Source organism: Hibiscus syriacus, unplaced genomic scaffold (genome assembly GCF_006381635.1).
Source record: "Hibiscus syriacus cultivar Baekdansim isolate YM2019G1 unplaced genomic scaffold, ASM638163v2 tig00110328_pilon, whole genome shotgun sequence".
Classification (NCBI taxonomy): Eukaryota; Viridiplantae; Streptophyta; class Magnoliopsida; order Malvales; family Malvaceae; genus Hibiscus; species Hibiscus syriacus.
Genome location: NW_024062685.1, coordinates 677890 through 699783, shown reverse-complemented (window position 1 = coordinate 699783; position 21894 = coordinate 677890). Strand labels below are relative to the sequence as shown.

The 21894-nt window shown below is 35.4% G+C and overlaps 2 protein-coding genes and 1 pseudogene across 2 annotated transcripts; 1 reads left to right on the top strand and 2 right to left on the bottom strand.

The window, feature by feature from the left end:
* Window positions 1-6559: 6559 nt before the first annotated feature.
* Window positions 6560-10167, bottom strand: LOC120118699 (annotated as a pseudogene).
* A 416-nt stretch (window positions 10168-10583) lies between these two features.
* Window positions 10584-16645, bottom strand: LOC120118422 (synaptotagmin-5-like). Its single transcript, XM_039138449.1, has 14 exons — window positions 16213-16645; window positions 15204-15278; window positions 15017-15124; window positions 14674-14706; window positions 14466-14555; window positions 13754-13879; window positions 13351-13494; window positions 12782-13198; window positions 12510-12644; window positions 12147-12365; window positions 11783-12055; window positions 11492-11626; window positions 11080-11382; window positions 10584-10985 (listed from the first exon to the last, which is right to left on the bottom strand). The coding sequence occupies exons 1-14, from the start codon at window positions 16405-16407 to the stop codon at window positions 10782-10784; spliced, it is 2457 nt and encodes an 818-aa protein (XP_038994380.1). The 5' UTR covers window positions 16408-16645; the 3' UTR covers window positions 10584-10781.
* A 1135-nt stretch (window positions 16646-17780) lies between these two features.
* On the top strand, window positions 17781-20346 carry LOC120118257 (40S ribosomal protein S7-like). The gene is made up of 6 exons (XM_039138348.1): window positions 17781-17876; window positions 19123-19206; window positions 19309-19382; window positions 19474-19597; window positions 19825-20007; window positions 20169-20346. The coding sequence occupies exons 2-6, from the start codon at window positions 19132-19134 to the stop codon at window positions 20286-20288; spliced, it is 576 nt and encodes a 191-aa protein (XP_038994279.1). The 5' UTR covers window positions 17781-17876; window positions 19123-19131; the 3' UTR covers window positions 20289-20346.
* The last annotated feature ends 1548 nt before the right edge of the window (window positions 20347-21894 follow it).

The window sequence follows — 21894 nt, the reverse complement described above, 5'->3', positions numbered from 1 at the left end:
TTAAATTTTATTTTTCAAACACATGTAATTAGTATATACCGAGATTTTAGAACGTAATTGAAATATTTAAAAGTTTATGGGCTAATTTAGAATAAGGGTCACAGTTTGTGGATAAAATTGAAATATTCAAAATTATGAGCATTAATTTAGAATAAGAATCATAGTTTAAGAATGCAATAGAACATTTAAAAGTTTAAAGACTAATTTAAAATAATAATCATAGTTTAGAGATCTATGATACAATTAACTTTAAAATAACGAATCAACTATTTAAGTAAATAATAATTAATTAGTTTAAATAGAAAATGTTTTAAGAATTCATTGTCATTTAAATTTATTATATGATATTTTCGAAAAAAATTACTTGAAAATTAATGAAATTTTAACTCGAGTTGTAAAGGTTGATTTGATCTTTAAACCTAAATTAAAGTATAAATCTCTCTATGTGAATTTTATCATTAATTTATATTATTCTATTTATTTTCGTGAATAGACTTTTATCTAATTGTAAGAAAATATATACGTCAAAGTTTTAAAAGTTTTATCAAATAAATGTAAGAGAAGTAAAAAGAATTGAAATAAAAAAAATACTATGAAAAAGTTATTAAGAAAAAAAATTCAAAAACTTAACTAATACAAATCAAAAAAAATATTTCGTAAACACATTATATTTGAAACAAAAATATGATTTATTAAGAAAAAAATTAACAATGGCGGTGGTAAAAATAAACCCTATAAGTTTACTAAAAGACCCAACAAATTATTTTACTTGAAGAGAAAGTTCCCTATTTGAATTCGGAAAGTATCTCTATATAAACCCTAACGTCGTACAAAGCTATAACGTTGAGAGCTAAGAGTTGAGAGTTGAGATTGGCAAGAGAGCTTTCGAAGTTTTTATTGTTTTGTTTTTGTATAATCTTCCATTAAAAATAGAGCTTGAAGAGTTCTTGACTCGGTGTTTTCACGTTGGTTCGACAATGGAAGACAAACCATTCATTCCTGCTCGGAGTTTCATTCATGGCGGCGGAACCATTATAGCAGAAGAAAAGAACCCCGATTTTGAAGAGACCAATGTTCCATGGGGTTTGTCTCTTTCGCTTGGTAAAACACCATCGTCTTCATCAACCTCAACTGATATGTCGGTGGCACCATTATTGCAGAAGAAAGTAGAACTTAGTACGGCGAACTTTTTGGAGAAGATCGGCAATGGAGCTTTCATGTCGGGACACCAAGATTTTGAAGAGACCGGTGTTTCTTTGGATTTATCTCTTTCACTTGGTAATACATCCTCGTCTTCGTCAACACCAATATTTGAAACGGTGAACTTTATAGATAAGATCGGCAATGGGGATTTCCTGTCGGGACCAAGCACATTCGAAGTATGTGATCTGATGTGCATGGAGAAGAACGGCGATGGTTTACAGTCAGACCAAACCAAAACCAATGATGTTTCGTTAGACTTATCTCTTTCGATGAATAAAAGTTGGAGGTTTGAAGTCGGTGAAAGCAGTAATCACCGTAATGCAAAGAATAGCAGAAGCTTGGATAAGGGGAAAACAATGTTAAACCCTAAGCCTCCTGCTTACAAGAGGAGGAAAGTGGAGATGGATGATGAACTGAGGATGACCGAGCTGAGACTCGGCCTCGATCCATGGTGCATAAAGAAGAAGCTCTACAATAGTGATCTTGGGAACATGGCGAGGCTGATGTTGGGATCGGAGTTGGTGGAATACCATATTCTGCCGCACTGGAATGCCGATCAGGTAGCGAGCATTGAACGAGGACTGCCGGTTTCAGTTTGGGATAGTGACACCAACACCCTACATGGGATGATTTTCAAGCGTTGGAGCAGCAAGGCCAACGTCTTCATCAGTAACTGGACCAAAGACTTTGTGAAGAGAAGGGGACTCAAGCAGGATGATGAGATCGGCCTCTATTGGGACGTTGATAGCTCGAGGTTCAATTTTTCTGTTCTCAACCGAGCTCCATTGCAGTAACTTGTTCATCAGAATTTCTTCTTTTTCTTTTCCATTGCAGTAACTTGTTCATCAGGACTTCTTCTTTTTCTTTTCCATCGCAGTAACTTGTTCATCAAGATTTCTTCTTTTTCTTTTCAATCGTAAGGATATGTCCATGACCATATCGGTTGCAGTTTATATAATATTAAAAAAATTCAGACTACAAAACATTCATTAGTAGTAACATAAACTTCCTAGTTTCAGGAGTTTCAAGGAACATCGATATTTTGGGAACTTCCTTGATTTAACTATTTAGTTGATGAATAGCTAAAGCAAAATAAATTGAAGAATCTAATTTTCTAGTGATTCCAAGATTTCACCACAATCACACCAAGAGAACTCAAAGGTCACGAATCAACTAAGAAACTACGCATAGAGATCTCGCGCCGACGAAATTATCATATAGACGTTGAACAAAATCATTTTAGGGCATTTTGGAAACCGAATCGGAGCAAATCGAGAAGAAAGGAAACAAATCCATCATTAAACAACAACAAATCAAGAGAATAAAACCAAAATTACTTAGAGCGGTGAGCTCGAGATTAACGAAAGCAGATCTCATACAGAGCTTCATTCTCGAGAGTCGTACACTCACCGGAATTTCCTCTTACTGATAAATTAACAGTGTTGCATTGTAATGTAAGATCAACCTACCTAAGCGCACCTTTCAGTTACTAATATAAAAAGGAAATTTCGAAATTTACCTTAAGCAATCATAATTCTCGGCTTTTTTTTTTTTTTGGGGGGGGGACGTCGAGAAACAAAATCAATGAGTTGGCCTCCTACGAGAACAAAATTTATCAGCTCATTCTAACCGTTAGGATCTGATCATTGAGCCGATGCCGTGTTCAGCACAAATGAAATCCAAAGCTCGACTCTGGTTGATCGCCGTCACATTGATCTGGATTTTGGAGGAACTTCACTCATTTTCTCTAGAAAAAAGATGAGAATTAAGGTGGGAAATATATGCTTCAGATGCAGCTTTGACCGGAGAAATACAGTTAAGACTTGGATGTTATTTGTTAATAGTAAAATTAACCGTTTCTGCAAATTGGCGACAAATGGAGCCGGGGTTAAGGCTTAATATCAAAATTAGTGCCCGGACTATACCTTAATTCTCGAATAGGTGTCTAAACTATTTTTTGACCCATTTAGGTGCCTAATGTTACAAACGTTATCATTTTAATTTTTACAACATTAATTTCCCACGTTAAGTGACATGTGTCACAATTTGATATTTTAAAAATTTTATTAAAGAAAAATATAAACATTTTGTAAAACCCATAAAACTTTGAAAACTTTCATTCCAACCCCTAAACCCACATCGGTCGTCACCCTTTGCCATTGACGAAGCTTCACCCGACCTCGGCAACCGAAACCCCCATGAAATCGTGACCGATCGATGTTTTATACTCCGCGAACCCTAGGATGAAAATCGCGATCCCCAAGTGATCTCGACGGCCAATCGACGACAACTACGATGGTATATGACTAGGAGGATGGTAGGGTCTATGCTAGCGGCGGAGGTCGTGGTCGAAAAGGGCGGCAGCGACAGAATAAGGATATGATTTGGGGATTTTAGGTATTTTTAGTCTTTTTTATAATTTAAAAGAATTTTTTATTATAAATATAATAATATTAAAAAAATAAATTTCAAAATCATCAGATTATGACATGTGTCACTAAACGTGGGAAATTAACGCCGTTAACAGCTTGAACACCTAGAATGATAATGTTTGTAACGTTAGGCACTTGGATTGGTCAAAAAATAGTTTAGGCACCTATTCGAGAATTGATGTATAATTTAGACATTTATTTTGGTATTAAGCCCCAAAGCTAATGACCATGTGGTAATAGAGAAAATGACACTTCTTTAATCGCTGAATTCACTCAAAAAAATTATATTACTTAACTTATTTTCGTGGATATGCTATATTTTTATATTGTAATGATCATTTATATATTAAAAAAATTAAATCAACTAAATATTTAAAATACAGAACAAATAAAATTATAAACTACATTAGATAAACTTAATTAAAGTTAATTTAGTCAATAAATGTGATTTATTGATAGAATATTTGAACCTATAATTTCAAAGACAAGGGACTAAACTCTAATAACATAAACAAAATATAAAAACCTAACAACATCATAAAATTTAAAAACCATTTTAAACGTAGTAGACGTATGAATGTATGTATTTCACAAGTCCGAAATTAATTTGAATATATATATATATATATATATATATATATATATATGATCATTTAATAAAATTTTAGAGTTAAGAAAAAATGATTGAATATAATTAAAATATTAAAGATGATTTATGAAATATAAATTTACAAAGTATAATTATTTAAATTGATTTAAATTTAAATTTATTTTTTATAAAAAAATATTTTTTTTTCTATATTTCAAAGAACGAAATAATTTATAAATATTATGTAACAATTCTTATATATCTTTTTATTTTTCTAGATTTTTTTTTAAAAATTTACTAAACGAATTTGAAAATTTCTCAAATAAATAAAAAATCGAAATAAGAAATTTATGTGGAAAAAGAAACAAATTAAAATGGACAATTCAAAAAACCTAAGAAACTTAACTGAACTAGATCGATCTTACTCCTACAAAATTTACTTAAAAATATTTTTTTATAAAATTTTTTTATTAAAATTTATTTCCCAAATACATTATTTTTTATATAAAAAAATATTAGGGTATGAATTTTAAATATCAAATGGTAGAGAATTATCTATGAACATATATTATGTTATATTAATTACCACATATTAATAAAAAAATATCTTTTATTAAGAAAAAGTTTTGACAATGACAACGTAAACCCTATAAGTTTACTAAAGGGCCCGACAGAATATTGTAATTGAAGTGAAAGTTAATGAAATTAATTTCCTACTTGAATTCGAAAATTATCTCTACATAAACCCTAACATCGTACAATGTTCTAACGTCGAGAGCTTAGAGTTGGGAATTGATATTGGCAGGCTTCCCAGTTTGTATAATTTTTCCATTAAAGAAAGGGTTTGAAGAGTTCTTGACGCTGTGTTTTCACGTTGCTTCGACAATGGAAGACGACAAACCATTCATTCCTCGGAGTTTCATCCATGTCGGTGGAACCATTATGGCAGAAGAGAAGAACCCTGATATTTAAGAGACCAATGTTCCATTGGGTTTGTCTCTTTCTTTTGGTAAAACACCATCCTCTTCATCAACTTTGTAGACACCCGTTTTTGTCTGAATATACAAAAACATTTTGTTATATATATATATATTTATTTTTTTATTAATATTTTTTATTATTCTTTTTTCATGTTTATTTTCATTTTGACAATCCAACACTTTTGACTTTTTAGGGATAATTTCAATCGATCAATGGTAATTAATTCGGATTGAATATTTGAATTTCAATTTAAATGTTAATTTTCGCAAATAAAGACAACCGGAAAATTAATTGGTACCGAAATGGCGGTTTAAGGGTGCTAATCTTTCCTTGACCATAACCGACTCCCGAACCCGACACGTTTCTGGTACAACGCAGATCAGGTAAGATGGTGTCCGACCCACCTAAATTTATTTTAAAGTGATCGGTGGCGACACCTAAAACATTTAATCCAAGTCGAAGCCCAACTCCGAGGCCCAATCGAAATACGGTTTCGACAAACCTCAACTGATATGTCGGTGGCACCATTATGGCAGAAGAAAGTTGAACTTAGTACGGCGAACTTTTTGGAGAAGCTCGGTAATGGAGCTTTCGTGTCGGGACACCAAGATTTTGAAGAGACCGGTGTTTCTTTGGATTTATCTCTTTCACTTGGTAATACATCGTAGTCTTCATCAACACCAATTGAAACGGTGAACTTTATGGATAAGATCGGCAATGTACATCGTCCTTTCACTTTGGGACCAAAACCGAAGGTTTGCATGGAGAAGAACGGCGATGGTTTGCAGTCAGACCGAACCAAAACCGATGATGTTTCGTTAGACTTATCTCTTTCGGTGAACAAAAGTTCAAGGTTTGAAGTTGGTGAAAGCAGCAATCACCGTAATATTATAACTTTCTAGTTTTTTTGTTATTCAATTGCTTATATAGATAGGCTGTCAATGTTATGAGTTTAATTCAGTTGAATATCATATTTTTCCTTTCTTCTACTTTCAATTCTATTGTTGTTCCTCTTAGTAAGTTAACATTTTCGAAGAAAGAGATACGAGTGTTAGGGCGGAAAAAATATGCTTTAAATGTAGCATTGGCCGGGGAAATAAGGTTAAGTCTAATAGGCAGAAATGGAGTCGGGGTTACTAAAATATATTTATTTATTTTTAATTAAAGCCACCAGTATTATTAAAAATATATATTTAAAATTACAATAAGAGTTTACAACTATCATCGAGTCTTCTTCTTTTTCTGCTCTTAACGGAGCTCCATTGAAGTAATTTGTTAAGTCTTATTTTTCTTTTCCATTGCAGTAACTTGTATATTAAAAAAAATATTCAGACTACAAAACAAACTTTGAAAATTCCAATACGTAACATGTAATTTTTTTATTACACAACTTATATTAGTTTTGAATTAACCCCAACCCTAAATGAGAGATGGTCTACAATACCAAACCTTGATGGTGTTAAAATTGAACAAATCGCTACAGATTGTACAATCCAGTTCAATGGCAGCTGATGCATGTAAGCGCTTCCGCCTCAATTTTAACAATTCAATGCAAAATAGGAAGATGCTTCAGCCATCATGTATGGTTACTCATTCCAGCCCGACCTGATCGGGAAAATGAAAGACTGGTTGATGGACTATATGTGAACAAGAAGAAAACTGTCTACTCGGTTCAAGATTTTCAGAAACTTGATCGACGATATCTGTGTGAATCGGGTTAAAGTTCGTTTCTAAAGATTCATCATCTTCCCGGTCGTCATTGGAATCATCTTCATCGTCAACAAATTCACTATCATCTTCACAGTCATCAAGCTCATTTTTGTATTCGTCATCGTCGTCGGATGCTATATCTGAAGCTTCATCCTCACTCTGAAAACAAGTACTTCGACAAATTATTCCCTTTACAAAGAAACATTGTCCCCAAACAGTAACAAAATAATTTCAATAATAGTAGCAACATATAGTAACTCACTTGGTAGAGTTCTGAGACAGGGTCAAACTGGCCGTGCTCGCCTGACCCCCTGTTGTTATCGTCCTCAACATCTTCAGCACCCTACAGAACCAACAATAATTCTCCAGTGACAAGAAATACAGACAACGATGACTTTACGGGTATAAAACCACAAAGAATCGAAGTTACCTGAAAGAACCAATGATGACTTTACGGGAAAGAACGGCAACATTGAAGATTCAACAAGTTAGAATTATAAAAAAGAGAAAGAAAATCCCCCCACGTTATAGCCTCATAGCTCTGGTCAAAGACCATTGCATACTCTCATTAAATAGGCATTACTAAAGGAAATGTACACAAATCCATAGAGCATACCAGTAACCATAAATAATGGCAGCATTACGAGCAGACTATCAACCAATTATCACTTGGGAAAGTCCTACCTAGTGTTGGTTCAATTCTGTAATCCACCTAACATATTTCAAGGATTGCTGAAATATTTGAGCAGATTATCCATGGCACTTGCTAAGGTTAACTGGGTTAAGAATGCGGTTAAGAGTTCAAAAATGGAATGTACATAGGAGGAGCACTTACAATTTCCTTTTTCATTTGCTCTATGGTTTTCTCCAGTTCAGAGATATGCCGACTCAGAGCCTACAAATAGTATAATGTAAGACAAAAAAGTAACAAGGAAGAATTGTTATCAAGTATAACAATAAAATCAGAATGTAAGATATCAAACCTCATGGCGTTGCATTGCAACTGAGCGCTTCAATGCCTTTGCCTATGTTAGAAGGTTTCTTGGCCTTATGCTAATGGGCCTGCGGTAATTTTTTCCACGATAGTAGATGAGAGAATATCCTTTGGGGACCCTTTCTATTGCCACCAGTATCCCACCACTTTCATACTCCAATAACCTTGCTGTATCTTCGACAAATGCAAGTTTCTTTTGTTTGGATATTAGCTTTACAAGTTCTCGGTGCTTCCAATGCAGATGCATATTTTCAATTACACCATCAAAAACACCACGGATACCTAGTATATAGTTGTACAAACCATCAGCATTTTAACTTTAAATTCAAAACTCAGTCACCAAACGAAAAGATCACTTACCAAGAGGCAAGTATGGTTTCATTCTTAAACCAACTCTGCGAAACATAGCCCTTTCCTCATCGGTGATTGTTTCTTGGTCATAATCGGGAGCAGCAGGGATCATCGAGGCTTCTATTTTAGATAATAGTCTCTCTGCTCTAAGCTTTTTGGCTTGGGCCTGTTTGCATGTTCAAGCATTCAATAAATATCAATAAACAAATAAATATAATAACCCAAACATGTTGTTTACCCAGAGCAGATACGAACATGGAAAAATTTACATCAGACAGCAACTACCTAGAAGCACTAAACAAGATAATGAAAACTTTTAAAGATAGATAGGAAATGGAGAACAGAAATAGCAGCCTGATTCAGATCTTTAAAAAAGAAGAAACTTATTTGGCATGCAAGATAGAGAATAGCAGTAGCCTTCGCAAGAAGGCAGACATGCTTATATGTCAAAAGAAGCTTCCATTGTTAATTTTCCAATGGCTTAAAATGATAAGAAAACTAGTGAATAGTCAAAATTTTATTCTTTCTGACATAAATTTATACTTACAGCAGCCAATTCATGTTTGATGCGTTTTGCAAGTCTAGCATGCTTAGATTTCGATGCTTCTTCAATCATCTTTTCACGTCATCGATAGATATATCTCTTCCCAGCTTCATAAAACTCAGCCAAAGTACCTGCGGGTGTCTGTCTTTTATCTTCACCTGATTGAGATGGCTCAACTGCTCTGACAAGCAGTTTCTCCTCAGCATCTTGAATCTGTTTTGTCAAATCTTGTCGTTCTGCCAGAGCAGCAGGAACACTTGGGGGAAGGAAATCTTTTCCGCGGTATATGACAATAAAATACTTGTTTCTAAGCAGCAAGACACCTCCAGTTAAGTTCTGCAAAATTGTTAGCATGCATGAGCAGTATACTATCATCTCTTTTGGAAATGCATGCATGACTAACAAAACCAATAAAATGATTCCAAAAGCCTAAGATTTTCAGTGACTAAAAGCAACAAACCAACCTCAACAATCTCATGAGCAGTTTTCATATCGACGGCGAGAAACTCATGAAACTTAAGCCTAACTAACTCATCCTTCCTCCATTCATTTATCATGAATTTTGTCCAAAACCGCCTTCGTAATCCCCGCCTTCCGCACATTGATCCTTTCCCTTAAATACATCCCAATCCTCCTCAACCTCCTAAGCTCCTCATCCTCAATTGTCAGCTCGGCCAATGTCGGAGCCATGGGTCTCCTCTTTTTCGAACCTTCCTCCTTTACCACCTCCGCCGCCGCGGCTCCGCCTCTTCCGGCTCCCACGGCAGCAAATCTTCCTCCTTTTCCCTCTCTATCAGCCTCGTGTCAGGTCGAACCCACTCTCTCTTCTCCAGTCACCGGCTTCGAATCGTAATCGTCGACCTCATCATCCTCATCTTGATCTTCGTCATCTGGTCCTAACCCAAGGTTTCGCAGCCTGAGAACAATCCCGTCAATAGTGCTTTGACCTTTATCTTTATCTAAATACCGAGTTTCGACGCCCCCTTCACCGTTACCGTCCGCTTGGATGACTTTTTCAGAATGGGAAGGCAAGGCCTGGAGGGAAAATTCGGCGCCACCGGTGTTAAGAGGGATGGAGGATAGGCGGTGGTACCACGGGCAAGAATAGCGGTTCGAAACGGAGCTCTGGTTGATTCCGGACCGGAGAGAGGGGAAAGAGCTGAAGAAGTGAAATGAAGGTTTTGGGAGTGAGAACAAAAGGTTGAGGGAAGAAGGGTAGGAGTAGGAGGAGAGAGAGAGTGGAGCTATGAGGGGGCATTTCCGCCAATCTTGTGGTGGTGAAGCCATTGCTTTGCCTTCTGTTACTAAGGAGTAGCTGCCATTGTTTTAGCTTTAGTTGTAGCACTGGAAAACTTGGAAGAAAGCAGGGGTTTTCACCAGTTGTGCGAGAAAATAGATATTTTGGTAATGGATATGGCTCTTTTTTGGCATTGGGCTTGACTATATTTATTGGGTAAATATTTAAAATATAATATATATATTATAGATTTAAATTTTATTTATGATTCGAAAAATTTATAATAAGATCAGTTTAATAAAAAAATTAAGATTCATAGTAGGATAAAACCGGATTGCATGTTATATCAATAAAACAAAAACTGAAAAAAATAATAAATTCTCACAATTCAGCATTTATTCCCATCAAAACTATGTAATTACATTAAAATATTTTATTAACAATTATTTTATGATACAAATTCAGTACTTAAGAATTTAAGCAATACAACTCACAATACATGACCTTAGCTACACTTGAACAAGCATAAGCCATTATGCAACCCTAAAAGCAATGCAAGTACTATCAATCAGCCAAATCCATGAAGCAGTGATACCTATTCTGTTGAGCATTATTATGTCGCGTGTGATGTACATGATCTTTTGTCTGTAAGCATTTCCTGGGTAAGCAAAACCATCTCGGTAGAACGACGTATTACGTGTAATATCGGAAGGTAAATAACCGATTCAACTTTGAGATCTTCAGCTTAGAGGAGGCGATGAGTTCGAAATCTCCTGACCAAGCTCCTTTATCTTGTTCAGTAGAAGCATCTGCTCGGTTTCAAGCTGTACCATGTATTCTTCTTGCATATCCTGAAGACTTTCGAGTTCACTCAATGGAGCTGACATTCCGTCGGGGTTGCCATCTTCAATTAAAGATTCAAGCTTTATCATCATTTGTTTCATCTACACACAAACTCACATCGAATAAAACATGTCAGTTTTGATATTGTTTGATCATATAGGGCTGTGGAAATCAACATAACCAAAATGTTTTCACCTGGCTTGATATTTGATGAGCTTTTGTTAAGGATGGTTCAGGGTCCAGACTCGGTCTTTTCTCTAGTTCCGGAACTTTTCTTGTAACCTGAACGTGAATCTCTCCCCTTTTGACTCCTTGTAGCGGTATCCACTTATCGGCCATCTCATTTGGAGGCAGTCCCTGGTACTCTACAACACAATCACCTATGTTCGATGTTGGTAGCAACGCGTTGTGGTCTTTGACATGTAACTCCAAAGGACTGCCGTCATCAGGGAATTCTAACGTCTGATGCCACTTAGGGTTCAACGTTTTGTACATGACCTGAAGGGCATTCCATGAATCAGATAAGCTATAAATAGACAGCACTGCACACGCCAATATAAACTTTCATCATTAATTAAACTGTTTCAAAATCAGGTTCTCTCCATACCTTTGTTCGTCTCTTCAAGTTTCCATATTGCACCCTCACGTACGGATCACTTGTCCCTCTTAGATCAGCAGCTACAAGGTCTCTTGCTTCAATAAGCACAAGTTCAATCAAACCATTGCCGTAATATGCAGAACCCTTGAGGAAAAACAAAATGTGTATTAGCATAGATGCACTCGAGATAGAAGAACATCAACAAATATGCGTATATGATGCAGTCTTTGCTTTTTTCAAGCAAAGTATGCTATATTACACAGGCCTCGTAGGTCGAAAAGAACACACATAAAAAGTTACCCTCGATCCTTCATAGTCGTCCATCCTAACTGCTTCTATCTGTAGCCTTAGTTCTCCTGAATTCACGTTCTCAAGAGGGATCCACACATCCCTTGGCGACCCTTCTACCAGTCCCTCAAGATTTATACGAGCACTGCCATTGCTGTCATCTCCACTGACCTCTTCGGTATAGCATTTTATCTTCAGATATTCACCATCTCTGATTTCGTCAAACTCGAACTTCTGGTTCCAAGCCGGATTAAAAGAATGTGCTGTCTTTGTTTTCTGAAGAACCTGAAAAGAATTCATAGCAAAGATCAATGGTAAGCATAATTATAGTACGACAATGTGTAATATCAAACTGGCAACCTCAAATCCATCGTACCTTTCCGTATTGCAATTTAACATACGGATTACACTTTCCACTTTCGTCTTTTGTAATAAGATCCTTCCCTTCCACGATGGTTACACTAATTCTCCTTCCAGTTCTCAAAAGAAAATTTGAGGAACCACTCAGTGATGGTTGTGAGCTAACACGTAAGTTGTTGAAGCTAAGAGAACCGTCAGAAAATTGCCATTCTTTAACCACAAGCTTCACTGCTAACTGTATATATATATATATAAGAGAGAACAAATTTAGGCCGACGAATACGTCACAAATGAATGAATAATAATATTTGTTCTCCATTTAATCCAAAAACAAACTGATAGTTGGCAGTGTGAAACTGAAAAGCACATCACATCGTACCTCCCCTGCATTGACCCCTTCAAATGGAAGAACCATTTCGACGTCTTTGCCACAAAATTCAGAATGCCTGGCTATCACACTCGAGTCTGGCCCTATTGCCCAAAACATTGTCGAGTCATCTGCAACGTATCTCATCTGCTCAACGGACATGAAAATGGGAAATCAACTATTGGTGCCATTAAAGATGATGATAATAAAGAACATCTTGAAAAAGAGAAGGTTGGCTGATGAATATGTTATGGTCAATACTCATAGGATCGATTTTAATGTACCTTAATCTCACAACTTGCAAGATAGTTACATGTCATACTGCCCGGTGTATGCTCATAGAGATGGAATCGAACAATTCCTGTATTATCATGTAAAACCATGTTAAACGTTGAATTCCATTGAGGACCGGAGCCCAGCCTCACATGAGTTCTTCTGGTCAGCTCTCCTAACTCAACTTCAACAAATGTCTGTAGATCTTTATCATCAATGTGCTCTTGTAAACCATCTACACCGGAACTCGGTTGCTTCCTTGATGGGCTTCCTCTCAAGCTACTCCTAGAAAGTTTAGCTGCAGAAAGAACTGTCACGTAAACAATACCGCCCACGGCCTGCTTCCTTAAATCTACGGCCGGTAAAGAGAAACATTGACGGCGTGGTTCGACCATCATCTTAGCTAAGGTATCAGTCAAAAGTTTAATCTGCATTATGAGAAAATAAACATAAAAATTATCCCAATGCCGGAAAGTAAGAGCTAAAATTATTGAGTTGACCTAGCATCTTTTTAAGTTACTTATCGCCTGCAAAAAATTAAAAAAAACGAAAACAAGAGAAAAGTAAGAAAGAAACATACCAACCAAGAAGAGACACCAGGCAGCTCCGTCGCAGGTAGTGATTGGCTTCCTCCACTTCCAAAGGCAACTGTTATCCTAACTTCAGGAGTGGATATAAACGAGTACAAAACCACTTTCCCACCCAGAATTGGCATCAAGAGAAGCTGCAGCATGTAAAAAAGGTATAATATCAATATATCATAATTAACAAACTTGACCGAGGAAAATCAGTCAAAAATGGTCTTAGAGAATTAATAAAGCAAAAGTATTTGTAAAAGAATTTCTGAATTCTCCACATTCGAAGACTTCTAACAGTAAATTTACGAACCAACCCATCAGATAGATCAAATTTCTAGGTAGGACTTATTTGTCCGATATAAAGAAAAGAAAGAAGGGATGCATGGCAGAAGCTTTTCAACGTACATCACCCTTGATGTGAAGGCTATTTATAACAATCTTTGCAGTTCCGAAAAATGGCTTGGCCACCTTGGCAAGCAACATGATGCTGAGGTCACTCGTGTCCCAATCAAAACCCAAGTGCATAACTCGCTGTCGAAATGAATATATGCTTTGTGAGGATCTTAAGTATATTTCACTGATTAGACGACAGAAAATAAACCATTAGACAAAGGCCATACTATTACAAGAAAGAAAGAAAAGAAAAGAAAAGAAAAGAAACTAAGAAATGCCAAGCTGAAATATTTCCTTGTCCATCTGTACAAGCTTGAATAAACCGAGAGCAAACCTTTTATTTTTATTGAAAGACAATAGTCACCCTTTAAAATTTTCTTTTAGTCATGAACCATAGTTGAATTAGCAATCTTCACTACCTCATTGGTGTAACTCGAATCCATTATCAATGCAGAAGAACTGATGTGTGGTCCAAGCAAAACAAAAGGAAAGGGCTCATGACCTCCTTCCAATGATGAACAATTATAGGTAACCTAGGTTACAAGAAAACAGATAACTATTTGGCCCTCTATAATGTCATAGAACTATTGGCCCTCCTTATAGTTTTACCGGCGATTGACATAAAAGGAAAAACATGAACATTGATTGTCATATTCTTAGCCTCAAGGCAAATGAACTTTGATTATAAGTTGTCATGAAAAACCCAGAAGGCCCGAATCCGAACCTGATCACCAAAAGTTGACCAGCGAGTCCCGTGAAGACCCAACCCTGGTGGAGATGAACCTAGTGAAAACTCCAGCAATTCTACTCTTTCCTACATGAATAATAGTCTCATCGGTGAACATGTATCTAAAGATTAACATCAATCAAAAGTCTCCAACTGTAAATTTGAACTTTTTTCTTGAGAACTAAATGCAAATTATATCACTTACAATAAGTCTTGATTTGTGATGTTTCAAACGTTTCTGCATGCAAGAAGATTCACTTAGTAATATAATTAATAAATACGAAACATCAATAGACGAACATTCAATTTGTCTATCGAGAACCATTGACAGCTAAGATTTGAATGCAAACTTAAGCTTTTCCCAAAGTTCATATAAACAAACATATATTTACATAGTGTGGGTATGTGTTCAGAGCAGGCAATGCAAGGTCTAGAAGAAATTGTCCTTCAAAGCTCCCACATGTTTTCAACTAGATATAATGCTTAAAACCGGAACTTGCAATAAGACTAGATAAATGAAGTTTTCACTAAGATCCCACAATTCTCACCTCAACAATGGAGTGGAACCTAAATGAAAGCTTTGGGTTCATGTAGTTGGACCAAATCTCCATTAAAAGCTTGTTTAGCCACTCGCAGTGCTCCAATGGTGTTATTTTCTGTTTAAAAGTGCCAAATGATTGATCATGATAAAACTCACATATCTTGGAAGTAGAAAATCAAAGAAAGTGTAACTACCGAGTTAATTAGTGTAACTCGCTTCCACTTCTTATTCAAGTCTTCAATAGCTATTCGATGTTGATAATTACCATACTGCAATGAAAGAGAAATACATTCATGTCATCATAATAAAAATTTAAATATTAATTGCCAAAAAACCTTCAGCCGATAAAATTATTTTCTTTCAAGCATTTTGATATTACAAAATAGTTTTCTACTAGAAAATCGAGTTGTTCTTATCAAATTAAGTCCAAACTCCAAAGTGAAGAAAAGAGCAGAAAAACATGACAAGAATGAATCTCGACAACATCACCTAGGAATCCAATTCCTAGGTCTACACCTTGGAGGGAAAAAATATACTAATGAAAATAGAACGGTTAAGCAGCTATCCTGATGAAGAGGGAAAACAACAATTGAAACTACATAATCATTCTAAATCTTTTAATGCAAGCTAGTTGAATCTCCAAGATCCTATTTGCTACAAGGGCTATGCCTAGCTAGCTCAATAATCGAGCTAAAGACAGGATAATTGAATTCAATATAAACCAGTTTCCCTTTCAAAAATGAACTTCATCTGTACTCTTGTCTTGAAGTAACAATGATATTTTACATCGTAAATGAAGCGATAGTAATTGTAGAGTATCAAGAATCATATGTTACTTCCACCGAGAACCATTGGCTGGTTATTTGAGAACAGATCGAAACAAGCCGCAAATATGGAGCCAAATCGAAAGTGATTATCTGAACACTGAAAACAAAAATGCACACCATGCCATATGAACAGAAGCAATTCACGGGGGGGGGGGGAACTTAAAATCCAATAGAATCACCTGATCAACTGAATCTATACATGTTTTATAAAAAAATGAATTCTAATAACATAAAACTCTACTCTCACTGCATTTGAATAGCAGATAGAAAATCTAGAATGAGAAAAAGCAACAGAGAAAATCCATTTCTGTTCATTAAAGCTGTTTCATATCCAATATCCATAAGCATAAAACACATCGAAAAGGAAGGAACTTGCCTGGATGGTTGCCCAAACAGCAAGAACAAGAGGAACCCAATTGGACAAGGAGAAAATCCATCTCTCTAAAGCCCAGAATATCAAAATCAAAGGGATCAAAAGGGGGAGATAAGGCTTCTTCTCCAACATGACATTGTTGAAAAAGTTCACAACTACATCAACATTCATCAAGCTTCTTTTTTCTCCTCTACCCATTTTAGCTAACACCAACAAGATCAAATCTTTTCTCACAACAACAACAACAACAAAAAACTGTAATTTCTCTTAAAGTCTCGACTCAAGCTCACAAATATGAAAGATCCATACTTTTTCAACATTTCACCGCCATAGAAAAGGAGCCAAAAGGACAAAGAAAGGTTTATAAGAATAATAATATTCACATGTTATGAATCATACTGGAAAATTCATAAACTGAAGCCAAAGAATTAAGAGCCATATAGAGAGAGATGGAGATGGGGATGGAGATGAAAAGTCAAAGTCGGTCTAAATGCTAAAAGAACTGTGGTGGCTAAACTATGAATACTATCGTTGTCTTTCTTTGTTGGGTTACTAATAATTATTATAATTTTGCTTAAACTTCGAGATGAGAGGAAAAAATATAGTTAAAATTCCGTTTAAATTACTGATTACTGCAATGAGAATGAAGACAAAATAATCTTTTTGTTAATACCAATGTTTTTTTTAAGGGTAAATTACATATTTAATATTTAAATTATTAATTTTGGTATGTTTTGGCATTTAAATATTTAATTTAAAGTCCTTTAATTTTTTATAATCTCGTTATTCATTCAATTTATGATTTATTTCAAGTCTTTTTTTTACTAAATTTGAAACTGATGCTCATATACCGTAACATAATACTGATGTAACTTCGTTGTTATTTTTTTACTAAAGTTGTATCTTTTTATTTAGTCCCCTGACTTTTCATTTTACTCAATTTGGTCTTTCGACTGCAATTGTTTTCAAATTCTTTCTTCTCATCAATTCATTGACTCATTTATACTCTCATCAATATTTTACCCTCAAAATAATTTCTTTAAAATATAATATCATTAATATATTTCATAATTTTAGATTGTATTTGATATATTAAATAACATTATAATATGAAAGAATATAACTCATCAATTTGAATAACTCAAAATTTTTTGTCTCGACTTGAATCGATCGAATATTCACTCTTATCCATGAACATAAGGACATGGATAGGCATGGGTTGACTTGGGTCGGATCGATTCGACTTGAAAAATATACAATTTGTATTCGAAATATATAAAATATTATTATACTTATTTTTTGGTTGAATCGGGTATTTTCATTATAAATATAAACTCTACCTGATCCGAACATATATTGCAAAAAACCCAATTTGATCCGGATCTTATTTTTAAAAAAAATTAGACCTAATAAAATTAGATTGAGTCAAAATCCGTCAAGTTCGGATTCGTGTCCATCCCTCCATACAGACTAGGTTCACTAGAATATACAAAACCCGGCCCAATGAGGTCCAAACTGAATCACTACTGTGGCGTGTACTCGGAAATCATTGTCAACACTATAAAGTTCAAATTGGCGGAAACCCTAGCTCCTCACTAATCTGCTGCAGGGAGGAGCTTGTAACGTTTTACAGTCCGTCGTCACTTCCATCTGCTGCATTTTCTCAGGTGAAACTTCTTGTTTTCTTATCACTTGCTTGGTTGCCTAGGAACTGAATTAAAAACAAAGAGAATGGATACGTTTCGCTTGCTCCCTTTTTTTCCCTTCTAGTTTTTGTTTAGGTTCATTTTTTTCTCTGATATGCTAAATTCTGTGTGCTGTTTGGTGAAATGTACTGGAGAAGTGGCTGTTTTCTTAAAACTGATATATAATATATGTGTGTATTATCTTTTTTTCTTGTTTATTCAAGACTTGTTGCCAAATGATTGTAAAAACATTTCAAGTTGAAGCATGTACATATATTATTTGCTTTTGTTTGATACAGCATGTAATTCGAACCTTTCCGTAAAACTTTTTAATTGTTACCTTGTTCTTGAATCTTGAACTTATACAACTGTTCTACACATCTTAAATTGAGCATTCAAAATTTGTATATGGATAGCTCAATATTTGATCCTAGGGATGGCAATGGATCCTGGACCCGACCCGAATCGTTAGATTCAGATCCGTTTTATTGGGTCTGGATCCTAAAATTTTGGACCCGACGGATCCTGGACCGGATTTGGATCCTCTGATTAAAGTATGGATCCGGGTTCGGATCTAACACTAAGATACGAGGTCTGGACCCGTTTATAGAAAAGTCCACCTTTGATTTTAATATATATATATATATATATATATATATATATATATATTTGACATAATAATTTTTAAAAAATATATAGATATTTTATAGAGGGAGATACCTGAGTTCTTAGAGGTTTTAAACTCGGCCTGCAACAATAGAATGTTTCATGATCTACATTTTTTAATGTTTGTGTTATTCAAAATACATTCTTGTAATTGTGTGGAATTTTTTTGAGACTTTAGTTTATCGTTTTTATTCTGTTACTAGTTGTATTGGAATTAATCTTTCCTCCATTGGAGATGTGATGTGAAATTAGTAAATGACAGTTTTATTACGTTAAAAAATAGGTCAAATGGTCGTTTTTTAACAGACCCGTTTTGGATCAGGACCCGTGAGATCCGTTGGATCTGGATATGGGTCTCGATTTTCTAGACCCGTAGATCTGGTCTGGGTCTGGATCCAAGATGTGAAAATGGATATGGATTTGGGTCTAGCTGGATCCGGTCCAAATCCGGACCATTGCCATCCCTACTTGATCCTATTTTTAATTTGTCTGATTTTTTTATTACATTTCCTTTTTCTTTCAAAATTCTTTTTCAACCTTTTATTTTCTTCTCACGATACAGGTATTGAAGATGTATACTTCGAGGAAGAAGATCCACAAAGATAAAGATGTCGAGCCAACAGAGTTTGAGGAGTCGGTTGCCCAGGTCCTAAAATGCTCTTATGTGTTATGTCTGCTGCACTTGAAATGTTACTGAAAATGTGTTGTTTTGTGAATGATTTAAGGTGTGTGTGATTTTTTGTTATAGGCTTTCTTTGATTTGGAGAATACCAACAACGATCTAAAAAGCGACCTCAAAGATCTCTACATTAATTCAGCAGTGTAAGAATGATCAATTATGGTCCATCAAATGTCAAGTTACGTGTGTATTTGCTCATCATATGATAGCTGTAACATTTTTTTCCACTTACAGTCAGATTGATGTATCTGGCAGCCGGAAAGCTGTTGTTATCCATGTTCCTTACAGATTGAGGAAAGCTTTTCATAAGGTTCATGTTAAGCTTGTGAGGGAGCTTGAAAAGAAGTTCAGTGGCAAGGTGAGGAAAGCACTAAGCTATTTCTTGCATTTCTGCAAAAAATGAGAATAAAATCTGTTTTATTGTATTGTTCATGATTGGTATTTCTGCTTGAATTCTTTTTGCTTGATTTGGGTTTATCGTTTTGCATAAATTTATATTTTGTGTTTAATAATGACTTACTTGTTTGTTTGATTGGTGGTATGCTCATGATGTTGGTTTTAACATGGTTTATGTTTACATGACAGGATGTGATTCTTATTACTACCCGGAGGATATTAAGGCCTCCAAAAAAAGGCTCTGCTGTTCAGAGGCCACGTAGCCGCACATTAACTGCTGTACATGAAGCTATGCTAGAAGATATTGTCTTACCTGCTGAGATTGTCGGGAAGCGTATTAGATATAGAATTGATGGAACCAAGATAATGAAGGTACGACAGTGCTCATATAACTATTAATACTAATTCTACAATGAGGATGCTAAATCTCGGGAGAAATGACCAAGAAATTATGATTGTTTTCATCGTTCATAGATCTGATTAATTTTTTGAAGGCTGATGCTCACTCCTTTTTTGCTACCCGTTTGGTGCAGGTCTATTTGGACCCAAAGGAACGGAACAACACAGAGTATAAGCTCGAGACCTTTTCGGCAGTTTACCGGAAGCTTGCCGGAAAAGATGTCGTGTTTGAATTCCCAGTTACTGAGGCATAGATAGATCCTCTTTGAAGTTTTCAATGCCTTTTCCTTGTCTGTCCCCCCCCCCCACCCACACACAAAAAAAATGATTTTTGTAGTGGAGCACCTTAAACTTTGAGATTTATGAGTACCCTTGTGGTGTAACTTAATTAGTGTTCACGCATCTTTGGTGTGGAATACAACATTGCTCGTTATTACCGTGCCACGCTTTTTACGACTAATATTGTTGTGTTTGATTGCTGGCATTGTTAATACTTTGGCTTTCACACAGCATATTCTTATTTGCAACATCACTTATATGGAATCCTTTTCTCTTGTCTATGTTGATGTTTAACTGGCTGCCTAAGGTGGATAGGTGGGTTGAAGATTGGTTGGCTGGTTGTGCGGTTGCGGTAGAGTCGTGTTTTGAGACAGATTTATGGAAGAGTTTCCACGAGGGATTCTTTAGAGGAGGAGAAGAAAAAATACCACCTCTTTGGGTGTCATGTGACGGAATTTGGGTTGTAAATGAGATGAGATAGATTACGAGTTACTTAAGATGACTCGGTCAAAGCACGATAAATAGTTGACTTGAGTTCTTAATGAGCTGAAACGAGTTTTTTTATACTCAACTTAAAAAGCTCGTGAGCAACTCAAAAATATAATATATTAATATTTTATTTTTTAAAAAATATTATTAATAATATTAATATTTATGTGTTGATTTAAAAAGAATGTATTATAAAATTTTTATATATTTAAGGTTCAATATAAGTTTGAATACGAGGCTTTAATCGAATTATGTTTAAGAATTATTTTTCTTTTTGAGTTTTTATGAGCTTCGGTTTATAATTTCGAGTTTGAGTTGAGTTTGAAAATTTTAGGTTTGCGAGTTTTCGAATCGAGTCGAGTTTATTTTAACATTTTTGAGTTGAATCGAGTGTAATAATATTCAAGTTCGAATGACTCATTTAAACTATGTGATAACTGGGGATCGGTATGGGATTGATACCTTTCTGATCGACTTTGTTAGGGTCGTAATAGATTTATCTAATCAGTCTATTAGATGTTTAATGATGAAATGATTGTTTCCTCCAAGTTGTCTTATCTATCGGTCGCAACATTAATGGACTATTGCAACGAGCATGGCCTGTAGTTGGAGGTGTATTTAACTTTGCTTGTTGATTTCAGAGGTGTGTTACTGTTGTTTCGGAACGGAGAGTATAATAATTGCATGGTTCATATGGCCCTTTTTACAGGTGGGCAAACGTAGGGGTCCCTCCAGAGATGGGGTAAGCAAATATGGATTGATCACTCGTTGGGAAGGAATTTGTTGTCTTGTTATCGGCTTCCCTATTGCTCACATGGCCAACTTCATAAACATTAGGTAACTTGTCGGGCAAATGAATACCATAACCTAAGGTCCTGCTCTATTGGGGTCCCATGTTCACATTGAAGATCTTCACTGGCCCTTTGAACATATGGATTGAAAAGGAGATGGATCTCCCCATCTTCCATCTGCCCTGGTATAGTAGGGTCAAGAGGATATTGGACCTCATATCCATGAGGACCACTTCGGCAGTTCGGCTAGGTTTTGCTCCCTGGTTGGTATCTAGCTCGCTATTGTTTGAATTGTAGTTAG

What these genes read in the sequence shown, in the direction of transcription:
- LOC120118257 (XM_039138348.1), top strand. Translation starts at nt 19,132, where the DNA reads ATGTATACTTCGAGGAAGAAGATCCACAAAGATAAAGATGTCGAGCCA. An exon ending in AAAAGAAGTTCAGTGGCAAG is followed by an intron (nt 19,598 to 19,824) that starts GTGAGGAAAGCA and finishes TTTACATGACAG; the next exon opens with GATGTGATTCTTATTACTAC. An exon ending in ATGGAACCAAGATAATGAAG is followed by an intron (nt 20,008 to 20,168) that starts GTACGACAGTGC and finishes CGTTTGGTGCAG; the next exon opens with GTCTATTTGGACCCAAAGGA.
- LOC120118422 (XM_039138449.1), bottom strand. Translation starts at nt 16,407, where the DNA reads ATGGGTAGAGGAGAAAAAAGAAGCTTGATGAATGTTGATGTAGTTGTG. An exon ending in GGTCAACTTTTGGTGATCAG is followed by an intron (nt 13,880 to 14,465) that starts GTTCGGATTCGG and finishes TCATTTCGACAG; the next exon opens with CGAGTTATGCACTTGGGTTT. An exon ending in GCCTTCACATCAAGGGTGAT is followed by an intron (nt 13,495 to 13,753) that starts GTACGTTGAAAA and finishes TACATGCTGCAG; the next exon opens with CTTCTCTTGATGCCAATTCT.